Genomic DNA, 27,928 nt, shown 5'->3' with positions numbered 1-27,928 from the left:
CATTTACAATTTTTATTGAACATAAAAAAAATTAAAAAAAAGTAGGTAAAAAAATATTTAACAGGTTTAGAAATTCTTTATACAACTATGTACAGGTAAGGATCCATAGTGAGCTAATAAACAAAGCTTTGAGAGTCACTTATTAAGCCTGAAAAAAACAAAAAAACACTTCCACAGCATTTAGCCTTCAACCTACACTCCAGTGTCCTACCTACATCCATCAGCTGGGTGTGACTGCACAGGGAAAATGAGCACAAAAAAAATGGTGGCCACCTATTCTTTCAGAATAATTGCAGGTATAAAAGCAAGTCATTGTTTATTAGTATTGATGTTTCTTTTGTACTAAGAAGAAATGATTCGAAAGATTGAACAAGGGGGAAAGGAGGAAGTTGTTTTCCACTAATGTGTTGTGTAATAAAATGATTCTTGCTTTGTAACAAATTCCTTTGAGGTAGTACACCTGTGAGAGACAAACAGGAGGAAGAAATTAACTTAACTCACTACAATAGCTTCTGTTCCATTACTTACAAATAGAAAGTTAAAAGCGCAAACACATTTATTTCCATCAGCTTGTTGGATACACATTTATTATTCAAATATACAAAACGATTTATAGGGTACTGTGCAGAGCAAGATCACTATATTCAGTTAGAACCCTGCACCAAGAAAACTCTCCCCCATAGACCTAAAAATCCACAAACAGTACAAAGTAACAAACAGAGAACGGACTGTAATGGCAGGATAAAAGCATTTAGATCACAGCATCTCTGCCGTCACAAATAAAAATGGGAAATTTCAACTGAATGAATGAGGAAAGGGGGAGGGGGGGGGTTTGGGTTTGTCACCTTCACCTAAAATATTGGAGTCCCCTCACACGACTTGTGGTATCCAGACCAAGGTTAAAATGTAGCGACACTACAATGTACACAAGGTGCCTTGAGTCAAACATGTTTACTGCTAGAGATGGTTGTATCAAAGTAAGGTGCTGAATAAATTCTCCTCATCCTTCTCTGTGACCGTGTATTTACAGCATAACAATAGATCCCCCTTAACTCACTAATAGCTGCAATCAGGTTGTTTCAGTTTGCACCGTCTGTAGCTGGTAATAATTGCCTCCCGGCTGTTTGGCCCCAGTTCCAGCAGAGGCTACTGACAAATTCAACAATGTTAAACTGAAAGAACGTGTTGTATGAGATGGTAAAGCAGTACAGTCCAAAAAGAGTGCAGTTGTCCTTAATTGCACTTCCTACTTCAACAGACCAACAATCCTGCAGTCTGAAATCACATAAATAGTATTCATCCTACGCTTCGACATATGGCTCTTATCTGGTTTGTGCGACAGCAGGTCAGAGGACAGAAATGAGCAAAACGCATGCTGTCCTCCATCAGTCTTTAATAAAGCTTCCAACATGGTGAAGATTTTCAGGCCACGTCACAAAAGTCGCCATAATCAGTTTATCAAAGTCCGCCTCCTAATTTCAAGTGCATTAACCAAGATGGCTATCGGTATGTGGCGTGTGTGTGTTGTACTAGTTTAAGAAGCGACGGCAGCGTCTCGTCGAGCAGTTGCAGTGCAGCTTGCTGTTCTCGTCCTCGATGGGGAACTTGTAGTCGTAGGTCAGTTCTTCGCCCCGGTAGATCTTTCTCAGGGCGAAGATGACGATGTGCTTGCGGCCGTCCACGTTGATGACGCGGGAGTAGCAGTTCGGCTCGCACGAGTGGTTGATGAAACGAGCCGCGTTGCCTTGCATCGTCGCGTCCACCACGTCGAAGTCGTCGATGCGGAACATGTAACAGCCAATGCCCTGATGGAGAGTGATTTAACAACCCAGTTAGTCGGGTTTTTTCACATCATGAAATTAAATCCAGTTTTTGATAACTTGTGGTCGGCATTGTTTCTGCAATAGCCATTTTAAAGTATTTCCATTCTGTTGTTACCCCTCTTAATATTACTACCCTCACAATATTATTCATTGTTTGTGGTGGTGTCTGCACTTTTGCACTAGATTCAAATTACCAACCTACATCCCATTTCATGAGACTACTCCCGCTTCTCATTAAAAGTAGGGTGCAACTAATCCCGATTAATGTAACAGCAGACAACTGATCGATTAATTGTTGCAGCTCTACATTAAACAGGAATGAACACGCACGATAATGGAAGCAGAAACTATGACTGTCATTATGATGATGACTTCTAAGAACAACCATTATTTTATTTTGTTTACTTACCTTGCCGTCATAATATTTCTCCCGCTTATCAGTCAGAACAGCGCGAATGACTGTGCCGGCGTACTCGATCACCATCTCGCCAGCCTCGATGTTTCTTTTGCAGAAAAGGCCGCGACCATGAATTTCAGATCTAAGAGAGGATTACAGTTAAATACATTTCAGCACACAAATCATTTGGGACATGAATAAAATCTCATGTTTTTCTTTTCGTTTTTTGTTGACCTGTAAACTCCTACTGCTTCTTTGGAGATTTTTTCCAGGTGTCTGAATCTCATTGCCATGGGAAGCTCACTGCTGGTGGCTCGCCTGTCAGAGTGAGACACAGAAAAGGTGGCGTCAATATGGAAATGCTCCAGCTAAATTACCATCTGTAGAATTCCTGTTCATTGGAGTGCAGCGGGTTTAAACTTTGAGGTTAGGATCAAGAAAGTGCCCCAAAGGTAATCCCCTAACCTGGAAGATTTCAGTGGGAATTCATCCTCCTCCTCATCAAAGGGGCCCACGATGACAGGGAGCTCTCTGTGCTGTGATGCCAGGAAGTTGAACATATCAAAAGTCGCTTTCCTGATTATAGGAAAAAAAATTATAATAAATCAATTTCAAGTGCATTTTAAGTCAGACAAGAAACAGAAACACATAAACCAAGCCACAACATCAAACTCTTATAACATCATAATAATAAAAACAGTTATGACAAAAAAATTAACCGTCTGTACCGTGTGTAGACTTCAGTCCGAGCGCAGCCACTTTGATTGAGGGGAAGCTCTTCCTCAATGTCATCACAGCGGTGGAAGCGGAAGCGGTGCAGTTTGCAGTTTGCGGCACCCTGCAGTTGCTCCAGCAGGAAGATGACGGCATCGTGGACGACGCCGAGCACCCGCGGCCCGCTCATCCCGCCCAGAGGCAGCTGCTTCAGATGGAAGCCCGCTCGAGCTTCCAGGACGCCGTCAATTACCGCACGCCAGGCGACTGAGGGAGGCGAGACATAAGGAGGGTGTGAGAGAGTGAAGCTGCAGACACGCTGACAATTTTCTCCTTTTAGTTGCTCTTCTCAAACATTATGTAGCTCACATCATGCATGGCAGACTATTCATCAGCATTGTTTACATAGTCAGAGCACAGGACAGTAACCAAGCAGCTCTTACCCTCTATGCTGTTAGCTTTAACACTGAAGCCATCATCACTCGTGATTTCAAAACGCAGGTGGGGCTGGTTCATGTATGTCCTCTTTCTGTGTTTGGGTGCAGATGCATCTTCTTCCGAGCTAAAACCTGTAGAATTAAATGAGCCGTAATTGTAAAAAAATAATATAAAAAAATGTCACATACAACATTTACTGAAAAGCTAGTGTTAAGACAATATTTCAAGATTGTTTCCACATTAAATTGTTAAAATTATCGGGAAGAGTAGCCGTTAAGCTGGTGATTACTGATGGACATCCAAAAAAAACAAATTACACATAAAATTATTTGCAAACCTGAATAAGGGCCCCATTCGGAGAGTTCTCCACGGCGAGCACTGACCCACGTGTGTGTTTTACCCTGACTCTGACTGTTGATTTGTGCCCGTGCGGGAGGATTCTCAACCAGAGGAGGCCTGAGCAGAAAGAGCAAACAATTAAGTCCAAAAATAAATCTGAGTATTATACCACATTTGAGGAAGAAATAATTAACACAATTCAATAATGTACGGGCATGTGCAGAGAACTTATGCATTTTGTTCATCAAGCAATACTACTTACATTTCTTTAAACACAACGTTGCTTTAAAATGTCCTTAAATCGCTATTAATCCAGAATTTCCACCGTATGAAATTAAAATTGTTTAAAATTCTGACCCTCAAACATGGAGGTGGGTAAACATTCATCTTTAAATTCATGTTACCTGACGCAAATAATTTGCCTCTTTACTTTATAGAAAAGTAAGAAGGCTCTTAATGAGGGGACCTCTGAGTTGAACTAACCTGGGCGGTGTAGTAGGTGGAGCAGTAATTCTCAACTGCTCAGGCTCACGCAACATTTTCTCCTGGTCCATATCGAGGACATCCTTCATTGATGGAGCTTTCATTCTCACACCACTCGGTCTGTTGGAAGAAAACAAGAAACATTTAGACGACGTAGTACACCAATTCCTGAGACTTTCACAAAAACAAGAGTGCTGTCGCTGTTCTCTTCATTAGGGTTGTCAAAGTGTACGCGCTTACAACAATATATGACGACAGACAGACTTGCCAAGTGAACATACCAAGAATCTTAAAGATGACTGCATGAAAATGGACAGGTGATGTTTTTTAAAGGTTTAAAATAATGCAGACAACATTAAAAATACATCATGCAGAACATTTAACAACACAGTTTATCACACAATTATCTGTACTTTTATCAATAATGTAAATAGCCAATTGCTGCAGCCTCAATAATAGTTTATCCTAGGCTGTAACCTAAACGTGCATTGCAGCACAAAGTTACTTTTTGGACAATGCACTTGTGTACTTTGGTAGTTTTTTTTTTTTTTAATAAATCATATTTTTTCTTGTACATTGCAGTAAAAACAACGAGAAGAATCAAATCTTTGAATACCTTGCATCATTAACTTCACCCAGCTCACTTGATGGATCTCTCAAGAAGTCCATCTTGGATTTCTTCTTGGAGGGCCGCTCAGACATCGATGACACTTTCTTCACTCTCACCTGGTGGCGTGATGAAGCAGGTGTTGGTTGTGTGTTGGTTTGTGTGCTTGGTTTATTGAGGAAACCACTAGGGGATGCCAAGGGTGCAGCTGGCAACTGATTTGATACCTCTGCAACCTGAAACTGGGACGGCCTGTGAAGTTCGGCCTTTGGTTGCATCATTTTACTGAGGATGATTGGTTTTGTCTTTGGCTCGTCGCGGTGGGTAGCCATGGCTCTGTCAATAATAGCCTGGGCTGTGCTTTCTTGAATGTTGGCGAAAGTTGCTTCAGGAACACTCTGCACACTGACAGGAGTTGTGGGAGCTAGAGTTACAATGCTTTTCACAGGCACGACTCTAAAAACGACTTTTCTCTCGGATGTCGTCGTGTTGTTACCGGCAGAGGGGACGTTTGTGGCGGAGAGGCTGGAACGAGGCTTTATTATAACACGAGGGACTGAGCGCTGCAGCGCATTACCACTGTGGAGAATCTTGGCAATCTGGCTTATTTTGTTGTAGGCAGGAGAGTTTGTACTGAGGGACTGATAGGTATTTGACCTAGGGTCTTTGATAAGAATCTGACCTTGTCGGTTGACTAGAAGGACCTGAGGGGCAGGAGCCGGGGGCGAGCTAGTGGCTGCAGCTTGATTCTGAATCGCAACTTGCTGCTGACTTCCTGTCCTGGAGTTGTCCAAGCGAATGGCGATGGTTCTTCCCTGTGAGGCACCAGGCTGGATAGGTACGTTTAAACCATTGATCACAATGGGGGAGGTAACTGTGCGTGGAACTGGACAAACTGTGGCGGCAGCAGGGGAAGCCAATGCAATTTTTACAGTCTGTGTAGGTCGAAGGGGCAACATCAATTTGAGTTTGCGCTGCTGTGGAAGACACGGTTTTGGCGACAAGCGCTTGAGATTTGATACCGGACGTTTTGTCTTCACAATGACGCATTTCAACTGAGTTGTGGGAGATTTTTTGGTTTTACGCTCTGGAGAGTAGTCCGGGTCATTCAAATCATCTTTAAATCCTTCAACGGAGTCGGTCGATGAGCTACTGTCCTCTTTAGCGCCAACTTCGATGACATTTGGGCCCACCACAGTGCCATCTCCAGTAGAAATGAAATGGCCTGTAGCGGAATCTAAAAACACCTCATTTTGAGGTTTTGATGTTTCAGAGCTCATCAGGACCACTTCCTCCTGAAATGACAGATCATCGTTTCCGTAACCTGCTTCAAGAACATCAGATGGTGGGTAACTTTCCTGAACCTCTGGCTCAGCTGACTTTGACACGGTGTAGATGGGCTCCAACCTCTTTAGAGAGACCGTTAGCTGTTTAGTAGGTGTATTATGGTTGCTGTGAATCGTATTCTCTCCATATTCTCCTTTTGTGTCCCGAGCTTCATCATCCACCACCTCGCTTTCATCACTCTCTGACCCGCCGTCCGCTCCATCTAACTGTGAGATCGACTGTGTTGAAGGGAGCTGTCCTGAGGTTTCTGAGCTGCTAGCTGCGTCGCACACCACTGTACGTGAAAATTTTAAGTAATGGCTGGAGTCTTCATCTTCGTAATTTTCACGATTATCTACCTGCATTCCCACATCTGGCACTACGCCTTCAACCTCTCCTCTCCCGCCTTGTGCTCCGCAGTGAAGTGTCACGTTCTCCGTGAGCAGAGCCTCGTCAAACTCAAGCTTAGCATCCAGCATGGAGGCCACTGCTACCTCTGTGTCAGTATCAAACACAGTGTAAGGCAGCTCCTGGGCCATCAGGTGAGCTACCTCCTCTTCCAGGTTATCAGGGGCTAGTGAGATCCCATTGGTTGTTGCCACTGCTGCATCTTCTGCCTCAGATGATGCGAGGAAGTCTTGGGGAACCTCTGCAGAAACTGGAGTGGTGATTTTGAAGTTCTGCCTCCCTCTGGGAGAGTGAGTGATTGCTCCTCTTCGAGGTGACAACCCTGCAGAAATGCTGGAGTTGGATCGAGGCGGGGAGCTCCAGACCGGTGATGCTGAGTTTTGTTGTGACAGAGGAGGCGAGGCTGCACCCAGGTTTGATGACCTCGGAGGGGAGCTGAACAGGGCACACCTGGACTGGATGGTGCCACCAGAGCGGAGGGTCATCGGTACAGATGGGTCGCTGTCTGTTGGCGAGGAACTGCAGCGGCTTCTTGATGAGAGCCTGCGCGGCCGACGGGTGTCCTCCAGGTCCCTCAATGTCAGGACGTGATGTGATTTGGGAAGAGCTGACCCTGAATCATCAAATAACATTGTAAAGAAGAGGAAACAATGCTAATTTATAGGGTCGACTCAAAAACACAGTAAGATGTGACTCATTCAAAACAAAGGAAAAAAAAGTTTTCCAACTTCTTAAACTATTTACCTGGAGATGGAAGAGGTCGGGATGATCCTCCTGCTGGTCTCCTGGTCTGTGTGTAACCAGGACTTTTGGAACCAGGTGTGTTGTGCTGTTTAGAGTTGGGTGATGGAGTAGCGGACTTTATAGGGCTGGATGAAGAACTTAAGCAATCTGGGGAATCCATATCTGGCAAAGAAGCAAAGGTGTCACGTTGAAAAAGTAACATTTCATGGAAACCAAAAGAACAGTTGGATCAGTTTTAATGAATGATTTAGCTTAATTATTTCAAGGACTAGGAAGCTTTTTCAAAGTTTCTCGTCAGGGCTGTACTTTTACCAAAACTTTTTCTGTGAGTGCCAGCAGTAAGCCAGGCTTTTAATTAAAAAAAAAAAAAAAAAGTGAAAGTTCCTGCTGACCTCTGTTGCGGTTGGGGCTGTGGACTATGGTGTGATTCTCTTCTTTGTCCCATCTCGGGTCTTGTTCCTCACCAGGGAGAGGTGTGCTCACTTCTGTCACCTTACAGGTGTACTTGCAACGTCTGCGGGGGTCCACAGTGCTCCAGTACAACCGAGAACATCTGGAAAAGGAATGGAGGAAGAATGCGTTCATGTAAATAAACAAAATGAGTAATAATTATGCTACATTCAGCACCAAAGTTCCAAACGGTATTTGGGTTTTTCAAACAAACATACTAAGAGATAAGGCTACCAGTTGTATAATGACAATGAGCACTTACTGATAACCAACAGGATACAGCATCCTCCCATTTGAAGACAGCTCAGACAACACACCAAGTTTTTGAATCTGCAGAGAGCCTGGAAAAATGATAAAGGAAAGATAACACGTTACAGCAGATTAAAGGCAGTCTGGTTAGTAGTAGTAGTAAGTAGTATGATATTCTTACCTATGGTCATGTTTATGGAATCTGGGTCAAGGCCTGTGAGGAACTTTCTCCTAAGATTGATCCCATCAAAGTCCACATATACCCGTCGAGGCACTTCAAACCCTCTCCCAGACACCATCTAGTATGATAAGGTAGTAGAGTTTGGTAAAACTTAAATCAATACAATGTAGAGAAAATCAGAAGGTGTGAGGTGTGCGTGGGTAAACGGATGGAGCAATGTTTTCCCTTCTGGTAAAAATGTTAATATGTAACTATGATACAAATAAAAGATACATTTTGGGGGGATATAGCGTTTATACCTTCGCACTGACAAGATCCCTGTGATTGAAGCAGTACACCTTCCTGTCCTGCTGAAACACACAGTTCTGGGCACGAGCGCACATGAAGTGGAAATTACTCTGGCAGGTGGAAAGACAGCAGCCCACAGTGGCCCCCGACTGCCCACAACGATCACAACGCTGCAGAATGAAGGACACAAATAATGTTACTTTCCTATACACAATACCGTCCACACAGGTCGTTCACAGAGTTACGGAACTTGTGTCAATCCTTCAACACTTGACAAATAAACATCTAGCTACAAAAAAACCCCTTATATTTTGTTTCCTGGTAATATCTTACCAGGTGGCGCCCTCTTGAGACAGCGCTGTGCACTTGCAAAAGAGCACTATTCTCTTCATACACCTCTGCAGACCACAGGCAGCAGTTAATGTGGGCCCACTCATTCTGTCCCAAGTACAACAGCCGTCCTGCATCCTATCAGGGGGAAAACACATTCACATCACTTAATTAGCAGTAGAGTAGCCACTTTTTAATAGTGTAAGATGACATGCAGGACATTTAGAAACATGTCTACTCAGAACAGTTGTCATGTACAGTCCCTGAAAACATGATGCATCCTGTTTGTGTTCAAGTAGTTACTTCTTATGAGAATTTGCGAGTGGAGCTTGAAACATTGGTTGAATATCTTTGGGTTTTGAAGTCACCTTGGACTGTAGGTGTTGTGTTTTTTTTCTTTTCTTTTTTACTTCTTTCTAATGTGTTGATTAATCAAGAAAATAATCTGCAGATTCATGTATGCATTAGTTGCAGCCCTTGTAGCAAAAACAGTCAAACTCACCTTCGGAGCACAGTCTCCATTTTGTTGACACAGGGCACACTGCCTCATATCTTCAGTCTTGGTTGTTTTCACATCACTCTTCACACCTGAAGAAAGAAAGGGGACCAAATTAACAAATGCATACGTTTTAATCCTGAGAACGCCAAAATGTGTTAAATAAGAGACGTACCCATGCGGCATTCGAGAGCTACAATAACAGATACCTGTAATCTGTTTGATTTGATAATTTAGAATATCAGTAATCTTACAAACACAAAAATGTGAAGAGAACAATAATATCTTTAGATTGCCATGTTCATTTTTCTAATATAACACCACTGTTAGGAGAACCCTCATTCCTAAAATAAATAATGTATTCATGTTAAACTTATCATAATCTTGGACTGCATTTATATAGCGCCTTTCAACCTTACGGGACAAAACGCTTTACAATTTGCCTCTCATTCACCAATTCACACTCACACATTCATATACCTATGGTGGCAGAGCTCCCATTAAAAGGCGCTGCCCATCAAAGGACACAAAAACATTGGAAAAAGTTACGAGTATTGTTGACCGAATAAATACCAGATAGCACATCATTTTTGAATTTGCAAATGTGAAATCTGTAAAGATATGATCCTTCCCTCCTAAAAATTAACAGCAGTTGGGTGTCCAGAGGTTCTGACAAAGATCACATCCGTCAGCAGAAATGATACAGAACAGGCTACAATAGTTTCCATACCACGTGAATGCAGAGGGTGGCCATGCGGTACATCAGACTGCTGTGTAGTGACTGAGGATAGCACCGAGTCAGTTTTCCCCGCCTGTAGGCCCCGAGTGTCTTTGGGCTGATATGTCCTTTCCAGCCACTGTGCATAGCTGTGCTCCTTAGATGGTGGGAGGACCGCCTCAGGGAGCATGCCACTACAGAGTGAAGGATAAGGACCGTAAGACAGCAGACATGGGGCAGAAAGGACATTTGAGAGAACTGCGCCATGAGTGACACTTTTACGGCCTTTTATTTCTTATTTGACTAAACACATGCCTAAAGCTTCTATAATGAAAAGCTAAAATATACATGAGGGAATAATTAATGTGTAGATATTGAGGGGATAATGTTTGGTTTACTGCACATGGCAATTACCTTGGGAATTCATGGGCAAATGTGTTTCCCTTTTTCAGAAAGCTTGCAGGAAACCAACTGAACACCTGCTCAATCAGCTGCAAGAAAGAGAAAATTTAAGTTACCGTACTTTTCGGACTATAAGCCGCTCTAAAAGCAACGAGGCAATAACTGTTGTTGCTCGTAGCTTCTGAATACCGTAGCTGTTGTGCTAGCAGCTAGCAGAGCTACGAGCAACAACAGTTATTGCCTCGTTGCTTTTAGATTCTAATGAGAAGACACGCTGCTTCGTTTTACTTCTTCCGTTTGGTAGCCTTGAGAGACCTTAGTCTGTAAGTATGTCTGCATGAAAAGATGTACGAAGACATATTATATTCGCTAATGCTAATCACGGTTAGCATTTCCCCATTGGCGGTAATGTTAAAATTAGCTTAGAAGCTAGCGACATGTTATGATGTTCAGAGAAGAAGACAACTTTAGTACTGTTAAAAGCATCTTGCCGTTCAACGGGGACACCTGCGGCTTATAGACCAGTGCGGCTTATCTGTGTACAACTTATTTTTTCTTTTGCAAATCAGCAGGTGCGGCCTATATACGGGTGCGCTCTATAGTCCGAAAAGTACGGTAGATCAACGGTAAAATCATGGTGAATAATGGTGTCTATATGGACAACATTTTTAATATTTATTTAATGACTCAGCTCCACATTCCAGCTGGTCAAATAAGACAAAGATAACCATGAAAACACTTAAACCGTGGAAGATTTGGAAGGGAAGCTTACTTTGACATAGCGTGCCCTGGCCTGACTGGTCGGTCTCTGGTCCTCGGGGAGAAGCTCCTCCTCCTTCAACCACTTCCTCATCACAGAGGCGACATCAGCATGGAAAGCTTTCTGAGGAAGCAAGAAAGAAAAAGAGGAGGTCAGGGATTCAATCACAAGCATCTCGCAAGAGTGGGTTTCAGAAAAAGAATGACATAACTGATTTCATTACCATTTGTATTGATTTCTTTCAGCCGAGTGTGGCAACATTTGCTGTATTGTATCTATTACTGTCTGCGTTGGTACATACATAGGAATAAAAACAGGAAGAGCTGTTCTTAGCGGCTTATCAGGACAAATATACTCACTATTGAGGTGTAACCACCCCCTTTAAACTTCTTCTCCATTGCCTGTAGATCACACACTGGTTGCTGTTCACTGACAAATTGTGTGTCGTTTGGTTCCCGACACTGAAACAGAAAAACAACAGTTTAAATAAGATGACTAATCCTGCTATCTGGTAGACATGACCAAAAACAACAATACAGAAAACTCACAATTTGAAAAGAAACGCATTAGGATGACTTGAAGGGAAGGTAAAAGCTTTTAAACAGTATGCTTGTTTTTTGTTTATTACTCTCAAATATAAGGATCTTTGGACAGTATTTGTCAAAGTCCCATGGGTAAGCTCTTACCACTTTACACGTAAGGAGGTGCTGTGTGGTGTCGTCAGAGAGGAGGTCAGTGAGTAACTCCTTCAGCCCGGCTATCAGCCTGCTCTGCAGCTCCTTCTTCAAGCTGCTGTGTTCAGTTTGGTGCTCGCTGCAGGGTGAGCAGGTGAAACACACGTCCACTGGCTGGCTTGACAGCAACCCATACAGCTCATCTGTAATGACAGGCAGACAGTTTAAATCACCATATTGTTGATTAAGATTAGATCTGAAGTATTATTACTGTCTACATAATACTATATGCCCCTCTTTAAGTAATCAAGATGTAGTTGAAATTGAATCATGCACCATTGTATTATTTTACATGTAACAACGGATGTTTCATTGGGCAACATTTAATTCACTCTCTTATTAGAAATCATCTTATTCTTCCATATACAGAAACTTAAGATGGCGTTAGTCCAGGGATATATTTAGTGTTTGGTTGGAATGAAAACTCTGGATCACTTTGGAATTTCATTCATGACTAAACGGAGTGTGACTCACCTGAAAGTCCTTCACATGTGTAATGAATCCAGTGGCTGCACTTTGAACACTGAATCATCTGTGCGTGTTGGTTGTTGTCGTCGTAGCATTTGTGGCAGACTGTGCAGAAATTACCTGATGTAGATACAGATCTTATATCAGTCACATCATCCATTTCCAGTGCCGGACATTTTAACTATGCATACAAATCCAGGTCATCCATCCAAACAACATTGGACTTGTTTGGGTAAAAGGTATTTTGCAGCATTGTTGGTTGTCGTTTGTAAACACACATATTCTAAGTTGGCTCGCTAAAGGGTTGCTTGTGCCTTGGTATCAGACGCCGAGGGGCGTGACGAAGCAGCAGTATTTCACCTGGGAATGAGAACGAGCTGCACACCTTGCTTATTGGCTGGAGTATATACCCACACATGGGGCCCAAAGGCTCTTTGACGATGCCCAGAAACATCCCAAACACAGCAAAGAGATTCATAACTGATGATTGGGATTGATTCATTTATTATTAGACGATACAGTATTTTTCAGGAAATTTTATCATTTCATACCTTTAACTGAGTCAGGGAGGATTCTGAACAATGCATTTACTGGGCATTCAAAAAGAAGACTAAAAGGCCTCTAAAACAGACACTGAAGTCTTACCTTTTTTGTGGAGAGAAGTGCAGTCAGGACAAAGATCCTGCTCGTGGTTCCAGTTCAAGTCCCAAGTCTTTCCAGGAGTTACGCCGCAGCTTTTACACCGAATGCATGTCATGCACACCTGCACAATCACAAAACATTTTTTTATAGGATTTATCACTCGATATCCTTAGGATGTGGCAAAACAAAAACATGTATGGCTATTAAAGCAAATACCCAGGGCATGTTGCAGTTCATAGGCTTAGGGTAAGTTGGTCCCAAGCAGGAAGGGTGGTATGAGGTTTGGCATCTCCGACACTGTAACACTGGCTAGAGAGGAAAAAGTACATCAGTTATGAGTTAATTAATGGTGTAACTATTTGACTAGCACCTCATTAGAATGCGATCGCTCTCAAATTTGCAAACATGCTACATACAAGAAATTCTATATCGCAAAATGTAACAAATGAATTGCCAGTTTTGATCCTTTGTGATTACATAAAATATTTTCTATTATGTACATTACAAGTGCGTTTGTGAATGTAACCCAATTTAAAAAGATCGGTTCACAACTTTTCAAGTCAGCAAGTGATCCCAGTTTCAAAGTATACATGGGAACACGACTATTGCATGAAGATAGACTTGAGAACATATCCTTTAACACATTTAGGAGAATTCTTTAGTTTTACATCATACTGTAAGTGATGCTGGGTTGCATACCTTTGTGCTCTTGCTTCGGCGGCCACACACGTGACAGAATTTGCAACGTCTGCAGTACCAGTTCTCCTTGTTCTCCTTCTGGGGGCGTTCATCTGGCGAGAGGCAGAAACTGTGGAAAGGCTCACAGCAGATCTGGCAGAATATCATCTGATGGAAGTGTGAAACAAAAGTTATTATTGGCCCTGCAGAGCACCACAACACAAACCTAACCAAACATGGGCTTGGAGAGATTTATATGATATTAGCAACAGAAAGACTACTCGAGCGCTGGTAAAGAATTACCTCATGGCGTCCTTTACTGGCGCACAGCAGACAGACAGGTTGTGGTGTCGTAGGGACAGATGTGAGTACGCTGAGGCCGCCCATTAGCCAGACGTTCTGGACAGCACAGTCCTCCTGGTAAACACAAGGAAAGAAAAAGAAAGTAAGATTAAACTACTAGTTACATTGCCGGTCCTCAACATGTCACAATAATAAACATGCAGTTTGCTCAAGTCATTATTTCTAACACTAGGATGAATGCAGTTTATTTAAAAATGATATAAATGCCACCCAACACAAGAGAAAAACCTCACCTTGAAGTCTACGCGAATCTTGAACTTGTTCTGCAACAGGCCCTTTTGGGGAAACCCATTAGTTAACCCAGTCAGGGTGTTCACTGACGCACACTCTGCAGGATTCTGGGAACGAAGGACATAGTGTTTGTCAGTGGAGAGACCGTTTTTCAGCACCGTCTCTTTTACAGAACCGTCCTCTTCAGGCCGATCGCCCCTTCTGTCCTTCTGCTCCTCTTGCGTGCCCTCCTGTAACTCTGTGTGTGGATCGACTGTCTGAGGGTGCACTTGTACAGTTTTATCTTTGTTAGCTCTATGCGTCTCAGTCAAAACATCTGGGTCCTGCACCTCAGACTCCGGATGTTCCTGAAAACACAACTTTGCCGAAGCCTCTGTCAGAGCTGAGTGCAGGATGGACTGGGGATGCTGTTGAGATGGTGATGATATACATTTGTGCAAATGCAAGGCTGACTGCACCAAGGCCTGGGGCAAACGGTGCAAACGTAACAGCAGAGATTTATGTGTAGGGTCTGTTATAGTATGCGGTGAAAGTGGAGAATCGGGAGGCGTTGCAGGCTGGGACAGTTCTGGGGGACACTGGGGTGTGGAATGGGATGAATGTGAAATGGCAGGCTGCGTTAAAAGCTGGGACAGTATTGGACGCGACTGAGAAGCACATTGATCCGGACTTTGGGGACTCTCTTTTGGCAAAGACAGAGCAGACTGCACGATAAAATCAGGCAGACGGCGTAAGTGTATTTGGAGCTGCTGCTGCAGCTTCGGCATTGGGCTTCTGGGTGGGCTGGTTTCTGGTAAAGTTTCTCTGGGCTCCGTCTCCTCCGTGTTCTCCTGTTCCTGTGGAGGAGGGGACTGCCTAAGCCAACCAGCACGACAGGTACCAAAGTGACACGAATACTAGTGACATGCAGAGACGGCGACCGGCAGCAGCCAAAGTGACAGAAAAGGAGAGCTAGCTATGGCTTTGAGAATGTTAGCCAGGAATAACAGGTAAGAAAAGGTAAAGAAGATGCCTTAAGCTACAGCAGAGACACACATTAAGTAAGGTGTTTAAAGACTGCTAGATAAAACACAAAACTAAACAACTAGCACATAATTTTGCTAACATTTAGTATATAACTGTCTATATACTATAAACACTCACAAATAATTTGTCATGTTAAGTGTCAGTCAAAAAGGCTGACATCTCTGATGTATAAGCTGAACAATGAAAATAGGCAGATAACATGAGAGAAATCAACCGCCTTGATGTGAAAGACATTTTCAAAAATGATAGATTTACACTTCCCTATCACTACACCTGGAACTGCAGGTTTGAGGTTGATAAAGTGTAGAAACGTTCTCTCAGTTTGTTCATTTTAGAAGGTTTGTGTATTTTCCCTGTGCAATGTGTAGTTTGATGCCGCATTACATGAAAGACTGCTTAAAAAAAGAATATGGTAGAATACTAATATATACATGCATTTACTCCAATTAGATATATGCATTTGTATCGTCAACGAGCATTTCCTGAAGAGTGGGTCTCCACCAATAACCCGCAATCCTTTTCTTCTTTTGCACCCACCAACATACTGTCCACAACCATGTGGGACTACAGATGAATAGCCTCTTGGCTAACTCTGGCGCATTTACAGCAATGTTTTTATTAATGTGCACTGTCCCTTATCAAATAAACCAATAAATAAAATAAAAGTCAACCAGGGACAAATCTGCAGCAAACAAAAGCCCATAAATTAGGTGAAACCAGGGAAAGCCACTTGTCGCTTTGGTTACAATGCCACTTATATAGACCACAAGTTGATGATGATTTTGTGCATTTGCTTCCTTGTTATTCTCTTCTTCAAAATATGGTGGCGTCCTTGTTGCTGATGTGTGAAGGTGGAGCAAGATGGGGTTATCGGCTTGTGGCAACACAAACCAATGAGTCAACAGTCAATGAGGAGCAGCAGACAGTCGCCATGATGTTTCAAAATTTAAGATGTACGCACAGGTGTTTTTTGTGTATGCATGGGTACATGTCATGATAACTTGACAAAACCAGAAATCGTCACCAATTCACAAGCAACAAACACAGATGAAGATAAATTCATCACTTGGAAGCAATGTCTGTGCATAAATATAGGGGAATGTCTTATTAAGAACGTCAGGGATTCAAGTAATGCAGATATAAAACGGTAAAAAAAAAAAAAACAGAGCTTTGACAGTGGATAAGCAAAAGGTTTGTAATTGGCGAGTTTGCTTGATTGGATAGGCAAGTGATTACAGGCAAACTACAACAAGCAGAAGCAAAGAGTCAAGGAGCACAGCAAAGATTTAAGTTTCATCTGAGCTAACAGCCGTTCAACATTGACGTTAGTGGTGTTAGAAAGCAATGGCAGATTTTACTGATCACTTATACTGTGTGAGACCTAATCAAAAATATACCAGTTACCAAAAGGCTTGTACTATCTTTGTTAGTTGGGTTTTGAAATCATTAGGTTTGTTAAAGTGAAATTAAACACATGTTCTCGGATTTTGTTTTCGTGATGCAAAGTCCCGGGCATAAACCCTTTTGTAAACCATGTGTGTGCATAATGCTGTGCTGTAGATGTATGACCACAGAGGAACATGTACGGTAAATCTCATGTGGGCTAAATATTTAAGTAAAAATGCTTGTCTAAAGGATTGGCTGCAATCTGCGACCACTACATGGCACTAAATGCCAGACACTAGTCCTTTAACCATGACATGAGTAGTTCTTCCTTCCAGTTTAGATGTAAATTACATTTCAAGTCCTAGGTCTGGATAGAGCAGCACTGCGTTTTATCATGAACACATCTATAATTCATAAAAGGTCAAGGAGGTCAAGCACATGCAAGGTGTTTATGTGAAGGAAAAATCAAAAAGTCAGAAACAGAAGTTTAGCAAGGGTGAATTTGAATGATTTGACTCACTCATTCCAACAAAGAACGTGAAATTAAAATGTGAAAAACACAGCGTGAGACACAGACCTGGGCAAAGTGTTACTTGGGGATATTTGGGTTGTCAAAATCCTGATTTAATTTAGTCACTTAATTTAAGCAGACAAATTTAAATTGGAGAAATATATCATTTTAACAATGACTTTTTTTTTAATCATCAAATTTGAAAACGTCACCTTTCTGGAACTTCAACAGACCACCAAATGACGCAAAAAAACAGTTTATAAAAGTACAATTTGACCCAGGTTTGATCAGGTGAAACACTGGAAGAGAGGAGGGAAATCTGCTGGATGTTTTTACCTTGGAAGCTCTGGGTCTGCTCCCTGCTCCCCTGGAGAACGGCCGGCGAGGCTTCACCGCCTCAGCTGGAGGGTCGTCTGGCAGCGATCCGCCATCTTGAGGAGCGAGATCTCCAATTGGAGAAAAAAAGATCTGAGACAAAATTCGGATTCTATTGTGTGGATGAAACTCCTCAAAATGTTTTTTTAGAGAAGTGCTGTTGCGAGAGTTTAAGGGCCTTGAGTGGGAGAGTTTGAGGAGGCTTCATCTGTTCAAACCTTTAAGTTCATCAAGTTGTCATTACGTCACATTTACTTTGTGATCCTTACCAATGGTATCTATGTGTAGTTTTTTGGAAATTGTATGTTGGTTACCTTTTAACACTCCACATCCTGCAGTGTACGTAATGCAATACATATAAAACACAATCACAACAGTCTTGTAGCCCCAAAAATCTTTCATTATATTATCGAAAGAGAAAATGGTGCTACTGTTGACCGATCTTTATAACTGTTACCTGTTCCATGTCTGAAATATGAAAGTTATGATCATTTGTGATACGCTAGCTGCAACAAATCTCTGAACGTCATAGATCTTCAAGCCACTATCTGCAAAACCAATACAGTGACAAGAAAAGACACGCCGAGAGGTTTGTGTCACAAAAACAAAGCTTTAGTTACCTTGTTTGCTAGCTGCAGCAACAGTTGGCTTGACTGGCGATTTATGTGCCTTATCTTCTTCTTCCTCCTCAGACTCAGACTTGAGCAGGCTGCTGTAGGAGCGCGGTGTGATGTTACGCAGGGACTGTTTCCTGACTCCAGGCTGCATCGAGGGCGATCCCCCGTCTGCGCCTTCAAACCACCAGTTCGCATCTTCGCTGCCCGACAGCGAGCTCGCAAAACGCCTCGCCCGGACTGAGAAAGGGGAGCCCCACAATAACATTTTGTAAACAGACTAGATATTTGGATATAGTATGTTTTTAAAATTTGTTTGAGAATTAATTACAGCACATGAGTTTTAAAGAGACACAAATCACTCTGGGAGAAGAACGAGAGCATCCTCTAATAATTAGAGACATACGCTTCAATGGTTTGATGACGCGACCAGCCCTCGCCTTCTCAATCCGGTCACACTTCCTATGTCTGGGGGGGGGGGGGGGGGGGGGGGAGACAAGAAACAGTCAAATGTCACTATAATGTGACAGTAAAAAATACATCAATGAATGTGCTTAACTATGAGAATCGACTTGCCTTCATGAATTGGATTGTTTAATGTGTTTTAAGAGAGAGAAATAAAAAGGTATTTTCGTGTTTTAAGTACAAAAATGCTAAACCTAGAAGGGGAACCCTAACCGCATTGAGGCATTTCTTCACTTGACTAGACGTCTGCTCGCCCAAAGTTTATTTTTAATAACAAAGTAAGTGCAACTTGAAATCTTCATATTTGAATAGTTGATGTATTCATGCTGCCAGCTCTTGTCTTCTGTGCCACTGCCTTTAAAACATTTGCTTAAGTTTCATCAAAAGCTCACTCGTGGCGTGTGAGAAATGCCCACACAACAGACATTTTGCACAGCAAAATATGCCTATTCACCAGAAGGCTCCATAAACTCAAACAGAATTTGTGATTAGTTTAACTTACATGCAACACTGACGCTTGGTGTTGGGGCCCCCGAATTTGGGCTTATCGCGGCAATTGGTACACTTTGCACAGTCATACTCTATCAAACAGCCTTTGCAGCCTCCACAGCGCCGGGCACGGATTCCCCCGGGTGCATATGTACTCAGGGTCTTCCTCTTTCTGAACCTGAGGCCCTTCCCCCTCCCCCTCTTCCTCCTTCGCTGGATTTGTTCCTGAGAGACAACCCACTGAGTCCTGCCCTGATCATCTTCATCGTCGTCATCATCTGCCACATCTGCAAGCGAGAGACAGAGAGGATGAGTAAAAGAGCAACAATATACATTTCAATCACAATTAAAGTACATGTGATGTGGGCGAGACATCTGTGGATGCCAAAAACTTACTATTCAGTCTGCAGGATACATTACAGGTCTAACTGCTGTGATTGAAGGTGCAAATAAACTCATTTACTGGTCTTTTGTCTGGTTTCTACAGCTACAAGGAACTACTGGCTGCCAGAAGTGTTAAGAAATAAGAAAAAGTCACTCTAGAACAAAGTTAAGGGAGTGGACGAACACATCAGGAGTCTCTGACAAATCCATTGTTGCCTGGTGTAAATCCCATAACCTGACATTTTAGAGTTGAAGACTACTAGAAATAGATTTGAAACTAAATTTCTTTGACAACCGGTCAACCACCAAGTTGTAGTATTTTAATGCCAACTGGCACAGAAATACATTACTGTCATAATTTTAAATGAAGAATGTAGGTGGAGTAACATTGTGTAAGGATCCGTGTTTCCCAAAAGCACTAGATGTGTTCATTTGGAGACATAATTCAGGGCAGTGAGACTACTTGTCAAACGGCACTTCCTCACCTCATACTGAGTGATGATCACTCGACCAGTGTTGGGTAAAGCTTTCCAACAGCGGTGGCTAATCTGTGTGTGACAAAAGATATTTTTGCTGGCAAATATCTTGGTTACAACTACATTGAGCTAACAAAGCAGTTTTTATGTTTTGCGCTCAGCAGGTTACGTTTGCCAAAATCTATTCAAAATTGTGGTCTTTTACAAAATAATCTTTTTTTGGTTTATGTTTTTTATTAATGCAAAAGCTTAACTATGCCAGTTTGAAATATTTTAGATGGTGAATGATTTGATAATACATTAGCAGAGCAGCTTTGCCAAAGAAAAACTGGCAGAAATGCTAATGAAGCAATTCAGGAGCAATTGGATTGAAAAACAGATAACCTACCTGCGAGCATGGCCATATGCAGTATCAATCTGAATGATGTGGTAATCCTGACTACTTCAGGGTCCCACAAACTCCAACTGCACCGTAGCAACAATTGATGCTGCACACATTGCAATACGCTGTAAGCTTCTGAATTTGTCTTTGAAGGATTCAGAAACTTACATTTAAATTGAAGAAATTTTAAGATATTTTTAACACCACATAGAATGCAACTTAATAAAAGTATGATGGAGAACCAGTAGGGACGATATGGCCTTATTATATATATATATATATATATATATATATATATATATATATATATATATATATATATATATATATATATATATATATACGTCCCTTTTTTTTTTTTACACATCTCACAGTAGTATATAACAATCAATTATAATGATATAATTCTTAGAATAAATGCAGATCTGAATATGCATCGTAAAACCAATTAACCAATAAACGAAATAATTAATTCAATTGAAAAGTTTTCATTAAAAACAGCACTTGACCATAATGAGTTGATGAGCTGTGACAGTGTTTGCTACAGGTCAGATGGTGCTGAATGACAAGGATTGAACCGCTTTCTGCATGCACAATCCACTGTCCTATCATTCCTACCTTTAGATCAGAAGTGTGCAACAGCCCGTAATTGGATACGAAAACATTTTTATAACAAACATCACTGCCTACAGCAGGCAACAAAAACTTTAGTCCTTCCTAAATCCTTTCTTTCATGAGAAAACTGAATTCAATGCTTTAAGACTTTTTTCAAGGCGTGCTTTTACTAAATTGAGAGCTTGAGGTCCCTCCTTTGTGTTCTGTGTCAGTTTCTGGACACTTCAACAAGATCCTAACAAGGGAAAATGTCATCGTAAACCATGATTGCACTGATGTAAAACTCCCTTGTTTATTAAACCTCCATTAAAATGTATATATACACACAGTACTGCTGTGCTGATCTTCCTCTTGTACAGCTACAGAGAAGTTAATTTCTGCATTCTGCTTAAAAGAAACACACGTGGATGCACTGTACCTTCTGCTGCAGGAGAAAAAGTGATGCCCTCTCTCTCGTGTAGTGGCAGGGCGCTGAGTCTGGGGATATCATCTGGTACCATGGCACGGGGCTGCCCCAACGCCACTGCTGCTGCCCGACACACATGTTTGATCCTCGGACCCCCAAGCAGCTGCTCCTGCACAACAAACAAAACAAAAAAAAATAAAATAAAATAAAATAAAAAAATAAATAAAAAACTGTAAAATGCAGAAATATCTGGCTTTAAACAACTGATGGTAACATCACTTGTGAGATACACAAGCGCCCTCTAAATATCTAGTCCAACATTACACAAACAGTATGATACTAGGGATGGGCAATTAAAAAAAAAACACTTTTTTTAAGTTGAAAGTATTACCTGAGGACTGATATCTTTGGGAGATGCACCAACTCTCCTCCTCCTCCTTCCGCTCACTGGCACTCGTGATTCTCTGTAGCCCAACTACCGGACCAGACAAGGAAGAAAAACAAGATCTTATGTAAAAGATGCTACAACATCATTACGTTACTGCACCTTCTGTAATAAAAAGCCATGCTACTTTCAATCTGACTTGTAAAGTTCAGACTAAAATAAGATGGCTAAACAAATGTTACGTGTACAATCCTCCTTTCATTTGCTCTGTGGATGTAGTGAGTCATTACCAGCAGGCATTCACTGATGCTGATAGGGGCCGGTATTGACTCAAATCGCTGGATCGGGTATTTGTGAAAATGGGGCCAATCTATATAATTCAATTTGTTGTTTTAGAAACTTAATAAATGATATATTGAAATTTGAGACCCTGTTTAAGTTCAGATCAGTTTGTCTGCATTTAAAAAGCTTTACACTAGAATTGTAGTTCCTGTTAACCAAGTTGTTGGTGTATGATCTATTATTCTAATAATAATTCAATTAATTTCTATCTTTGTATTTATTTGTTATATTTTGTTTTCAAAGTTGAGAAAGCCATGTTTAAGTCAAGCCTGACGTTACCATTCACATAAAAGAATGATCCTAGTCACTTCCCCACAGTGAGGCATAGAGCTTAATAATTGAACATTGGTATCAGATCGGTACTCTGTATCGGCCGATACCCAAAACCCACATATCGGTATCGGCACTGAAAAAGTTAGATTGGTGAATCCCCAATTACCCGCATATATCTGGTATACTGGTTGGTAAACCGGGTGGTCCCCTCGATTAGGATTATTTGCCCTTAGTCTGGGAGACATCCGTAAATTACTTGTTTTGTCTGATCAACAGTCAAAAACAAAACATATTTAGCTCACAATTATATAAAACAGAGCGGCAACAAATTCTCTTTTTGAGAGCCTGGAAACGCCAAATATCACTGACACAATTTCCGCCATAGTATTTATAGTGACTATCTATGTGTAGTCGTAAGTACCTGCCTGAGGAACAATTATTTAATCATCTTTCTTTTATACTTGTGCAGAGATTGGATTCTTACCTGTGACAACTTAAGCTGCTTCTGCTGATCAATCTTGATGAGCTGGACTTTGGCTTTCTTCAGCAGGTGGAGCATTGTCTTATTGGCTCCACTGAGACCAATTCGATGGCTGGGCCCGCTGACTTCTGATGCCTCATGACAGTCTGCAGCCACGCCTCCTGCTTCATCTGTATTACACAGTGGGAATAATGTGTGAACAGTGTGATGTGCAAACAAACTAAACCATCTATTGAAAACACACCTACACACTAAACAGTGAAATAACCACTTCAGTTTGTTTGATTATCTCTTTGCAATTTCCAAGACATTCCATATTTTAATAGAGTTCTTCAGCCTAGAGATTTTGCATTCTCTAGTAGGTATTTCTTCTAATTTGACCTGTCCAATAAAGCTACATCTTAAAAATTGCATAAATAAATAAAATCAACCACAGGCGTAAGTCTCTGCTGACTATTTTTTCTCAATTGAACATGAATTCAACTGTGTAGTCCCATTGATATTAAAAACATCTCACTAATCTAAGAGAAATTTTGTTAATTTTCAATTCCAGGAAGACACATCGGTAAAAACAAGATCTTCAAAAACAATAACACAAAAAGAAGAAATGATTCTTACTATTGCTGCCTGTATCTCCCAACGGCAAATGTGAGAGTGCTTTCACATCAGCGTTCACCGACACGGCTAGTTTCCTCACAACACCAGGAGAGTCCATCTCCTCCATCGTGATCTTTGACCGCCGTCTCTTCCTGACATGAGAGGTCAAACCGTCACCATGTGTATGATCCCCCTCTGTGTTGGAGTGGCCTTTCTTCTTCTCTGCCAGTTTCAAGGTTAGTTTTTTGAGGTTCTCGTAGATCTCTAGGTGGCTCGTTCCTGGCTTGGGCTTTGATGAGAACTTTGTCACTGCAGATGGGCTCTCAGCCACAGATATTAATTCACTGTCCGACTGCAGCAAGTCGCTACCATAGCTTGACTCGTGACGTGATGGACTTGGTTTTCCGTCCTCTCTCTGTTGGCTTTTCAGCCATGTTGACAGAGGCCCCTTTGGAAAGGAAATAATTCCCTCGTCCAAGAACCTCTTTGGAGTTTTAATAACACGCGAGGACCGTGCACTCATTACAGGAGTGGATGAGTTATTCTCGACTTGTTTAGGAAACGAGCTCAGCTCACCCTCAGATGAAGTGATATTCTGCTTTTGCTGCTGCTGCTCGCTCTCGTCCAGCGTCATCGGAATGGGCTCTGTCACATACGTGTAAAAAACACGCCTAATGCGATTGCGACCCATTTTTGGACGTCTTAAATCTGGAGCTTTTTTTAGTTGCTTTCGCTTGTGACCAAACACAGACCTGCGTCTTCTGTGCTTTCTTCTTTCAGAGGAATCTGTGGCTTTGCACTGAAGGGGCATCGCTGCCTCCTCTCCACTCTGGGCACCAGCCTCAGCTCCAGCCTCTGGAGAAGCACCCATACCCTTAGCTATTCTCTTCCTCTTCCTTTTGTGAAAGGACGTAATTGATAGAGCGACTGCTTGTGATGTGCGTCTGGTGTGCCTAATTCGAAACCCCCTCATGCTTCTCAAAGATCTCTGTAGCTGGGGTTGGTCTGTGTCTGAGTCCTCTGACACCTCGCCTCGTTCTCTGATCTTAGGGGCTTGCTTGGTGCCACCAGCTGAGGTAGCGGCAGTTTGGTTTTGCCTACTGCCTGAGTGTGCTGATTTTCCTGCTTTCCTGAGAAAGTCAGCTGATCTTGTACTGCTCCGTCTCCCTGAGGCCTGCTCGCCTGAATGTTTGGCTTTTGCAGTGAGAGCTACCTGCTTGCCATGCAGTTTAATTACCACCGTGGGTATTTCTTTGTCTTTTTCTGGGCTCTCTTGGACACCGTGGCCTTTTTTAGAGACCCGTGGTACAATTTTCCCAATAAGAGATGGTTTTGTGGTCTTGGGTGTAATATTTCCAATGAGAGGCTTTGCTGACAGAGAACAGCCTGAAGCTTGCAGAGGCGTTGCTTGGCTGAGTAACGAAGCCTGAGGAGCTTTCTGAGGACCAACTGTTGAGGTCCCAAATCCAGTGAAAACTTCCTCCTGAAAAAACACACAAAATATATACGTTGATTGGCAAAAATACATTTGAGAATATTGAAATGAAGACCGGACAGGTATGCTGTACAAGAGAGGCCCACTATTGCTCATCTGAATGTAATGTACGGATTACCCTATCACATATTTAAAAAATAAATTAAATCTAGAGTTCGTGTTTTTTGCAAATAAATATTTAAGGACAAAAAATATATGTCGCCTAATATGCATCTTTACGTATTTATTGAGGCCAAACGTACTGAAATTACTTATAACCGTGTTTGTTAGCTTTGTGATAATTACAGAACCATAGTGTTTTTAAGAAGATATCCATCTCTTTTAGGTAGGGTGGTCGTCCAATACGAGCAGACTTTGAGAGCCCCTGAATGGTTGGTCATTCTGGTTAATTATACCACGTTCTAACACCATCTTATATAGGTTAACATGTAGGAAAACAAATTTAAAATCGAAAGGGGTGGGGTCAGACAATAATTGATTTATGATGGGATGATGCTTTCGTACTTTCTCACCCACTTCTGAGTCATATCTTGTTTATCAGGCATTAGCCCTTCTGACAATACAGTTCAGCACGGCTCTAAACCCTTACTCCAGAGTTGCATCACAACAGTGCTGAATTATCTCACTGTGCACCACCTCGGCACGTGTCTCACTGTTAGTGAGATGTGCAACAATATCCTCTCTGAAATCAATCAAGAGTGTAGCACTCAAGCTATAGTGGAATAAAAACCAGTGCATATTTGTCCAATTCTCCCCTAAACGCAAAGTACTAGAAATACATTCAAACGCAATTGCTACAAAAGTTTAAATAGATCCTATGGAGCACAGTCAGTCTCCAGCATCCGCTCAGATGCAAAGATTGTACGCTACAGCAAATCAAAAGCATACAGCAACTTCCAATTACTCACATCCATCTCCATGCACAAAACAACAACTACATAGATTTGTCAGAGATGAATCCCTCTTTATGATAGCTTTCCCAAATAACTGCAGAGCACTTGAGTGTGGCACTATGTGACGCGTGGTACTCCAGTTGATCAGCACCCACAAGCTTTGAGCCATGTGACTCTGTTACAGTCCACTCTAAAGGGATTGCGTCAGTGAGGTCCAACTGATGTCAGAGACTAAAGCCCCTGCTCTGGAGATTAAGTAATAAAATTGGATTAGGCAATATATCATCATCATCGTCTGGATGGAGCTACAATAAGACTACCTTGGAAGTGAATCTAACACACTGGCTTCTATGAAGAAATGCTGAAAATAAGAACACAGTGTGGTAGATTCAAGTCCTCTATTATCAGTTTGCATAAAATACAGTAGTTAGATTATGAATTACTCTAGCTCTTGCCAGTTGGGAAGCAAGGCTGTGCTCAGAGCATCTATAACCTTTAGTCTAGCAAACCTATCACAATGAATGGGAAAGAATAAATAAAGTGGCCCAACACGATACCATTTTAAGTGTGTCTGCATTTTAGAGCAGATACAGAGAGAAAAAGATCAGTTGTAGTAAACCAAAACCTTTAACGAAAAACAAAGAAGCAAGCCAAAAAAGACACCCCGAAACAAACCGAAGAACAATACTAAATTCCCACAAGAGCAGCAATCCCAACACCAATAAAAACAGACAGTTCATCAGCACAAGACACACACACATTCAGTGTCTCTTGGCTAGACGACTGCAGACACGATTGTCTTCCATCCATGAAGACTTGATTTCAGCAGGTGGAATGGCACTTTGCAATAACTCATCATCTGTGAGAAAGCCTATGCAAGCAACACAAATGTGCTCTTGTTAGAGCATGCTGGCCATCAGGGGAGAACTCTGCTCTCTCTTTAAAATAAACTGACCTTATAAAAGTAAAAAGTTGGGAAAGCTTTCATTCCTCGTTTACTTCACCTGTACACAAATCTCAATAATACTGCATGATGGATGCATCATGTTTGTTTAACATACACTATGTCAAATTCGGTTTTAGAAAGGCACTGAGCAACATCTTTCAGTGTATTATCCAAATTAGACTTTTCTATTATAACGTGAAGGTAACGTTTCTGTTTGCCTCTCCCTCGCATCACACGTTCAAAACACCGAGCAATCAGCTGACCGCTCCAACATGGAGAACGTGATCCCCACGATAGCAGCAGCGACGTTTTCACCACAAGATTACCAACGAGTGTATGTCAGCGCAGTGTGGAAAGTTCAACTCAACAAAACGTGTCAGGGGATGAATAAACAAAGACATCTACTGGTTTCCACAACAAAACGCATTCACGATTGTTATCATACCGCCAAACTTCCCGGCTAATGTTTTTTTCATGCAAAGAAACTCTGCTGGACCGACGCCGATCTCTGTTTGCAACTTCAAAACAGAAAATCAACAATGAATAACTTAATAGTAAACGCAAATAAATATTCACCGATTAACCAATCTGAAGGATAACGTTAGCCAGGCAGGCGGCTGGCTACAATGTTATTTGGGGTTAGTGTTCACTAGCCAAGTTACCGCTAACTAGCTCTACGTTAGCTTCAATACTTTCAGAAAGTAACATCCAAATTCATTTAAATGTCGTTCTTTTGAAAGAAAAAAACGGACATATGTGTCCCATTAGACGTATTGTTACCCATCTAGCTGACATAGTACAGTTAGCTTGTTCACCTCCTCACTGTTACTGGAGTCGAAGCCCGCATCTCTCTGCCTCCTGTGCTTCTCCGCCACCCCGAGCAGACGCAGCAGGGACGGGTCCTCGCTCAACGCCAGGCCGATGTTTACGGGCCTCGGCCCTTCGGCAGGTAGTTTCCCGTCGTCCGAGCCCAATCTTCCGCGTTTGGTACGTTTCTCCGACCGCAACCTGCTGCGAGCCGTGCACGGCCGACCCGGGAAGCGAGCCCGGGCCGGGGCTTGAATGCTCAAGCCCGCAGCGGTAGCGGGAGATGATAATCCGCCTCCCAATGCCGCCAT

General features: G+C 42.0%; 1 protein-coding gene across 1 annotated transcript; it reads right to left on the bottom strand.

The window, feature by feature from the left end:
* kmt2ba (lysine (K)-specific methyltransferase 2Ba) lies at positions 1–27,928 on the bottom strand (the record flags this gene model as incomplete). Its single annotated transcript, XM_079287762.1, has 36 exons — positions 1–1,805; positions 2,233–2,362; positions 2,455–2,538; positions 2,686–2,796; positions 2,949–3,201; positions 3,378–3,503; positions 3,710–3,828; positions 4,195–4,314; positions 4,811–7,148; positions 7,280–7,441; positions 7,672–7,832; positions 7,992–8,070; positions 8,160–8,277; positions 8,459–8,617; positions 8,781–8,915; positions 9,280–9,365; positions 10,004–10,185; positions 10,406–10,482; positions 11,166–11,276; positions 11,513–11,614; positions 11,840–12,030; positions 12,362–12,475; positions 13,001–13,118; positions 13,214–13,306; positions 13,697–13,843; positions 13,979–14,092; positions 14,272–15,105; positions 17,529–17,638; positions 18,188–18,421; positions 18,588–18,649; positions 19,149–19,422; positions 21,411–21,567; positions 21,790–21,873; positions 22,883–23,049; positions 23,498–24,959; positions 27,626–27,928. The coding sequence occupies 36 exons, from the start codon at positions 27,926–27,928 to the stop codon at positions 1,530–1,532; spliced, it is 9,393 nt and encodes a 3,130-aa protein (XP_079143888.1). The 3' UTR covers positions 1–1,529.

This window comes from Melanostigma gelatinosum (assembly GCF_949748355.1).
Source record: "Melanostigma gelatinosum genome assembly, chromosome: 17".
Classification (NCBI taxonomy): domain Eukaryota; kingdom Metazoa; phylum Chordata; class Actinopteri; order Perciformes; family Zoarcidae; genus Melanostigma; species Melanostigma gelatinosum.
Note: the sequence above shows the minus strand (reverse complement) of the source record. Positions and strands in the feature narration are given on the sequence as shown.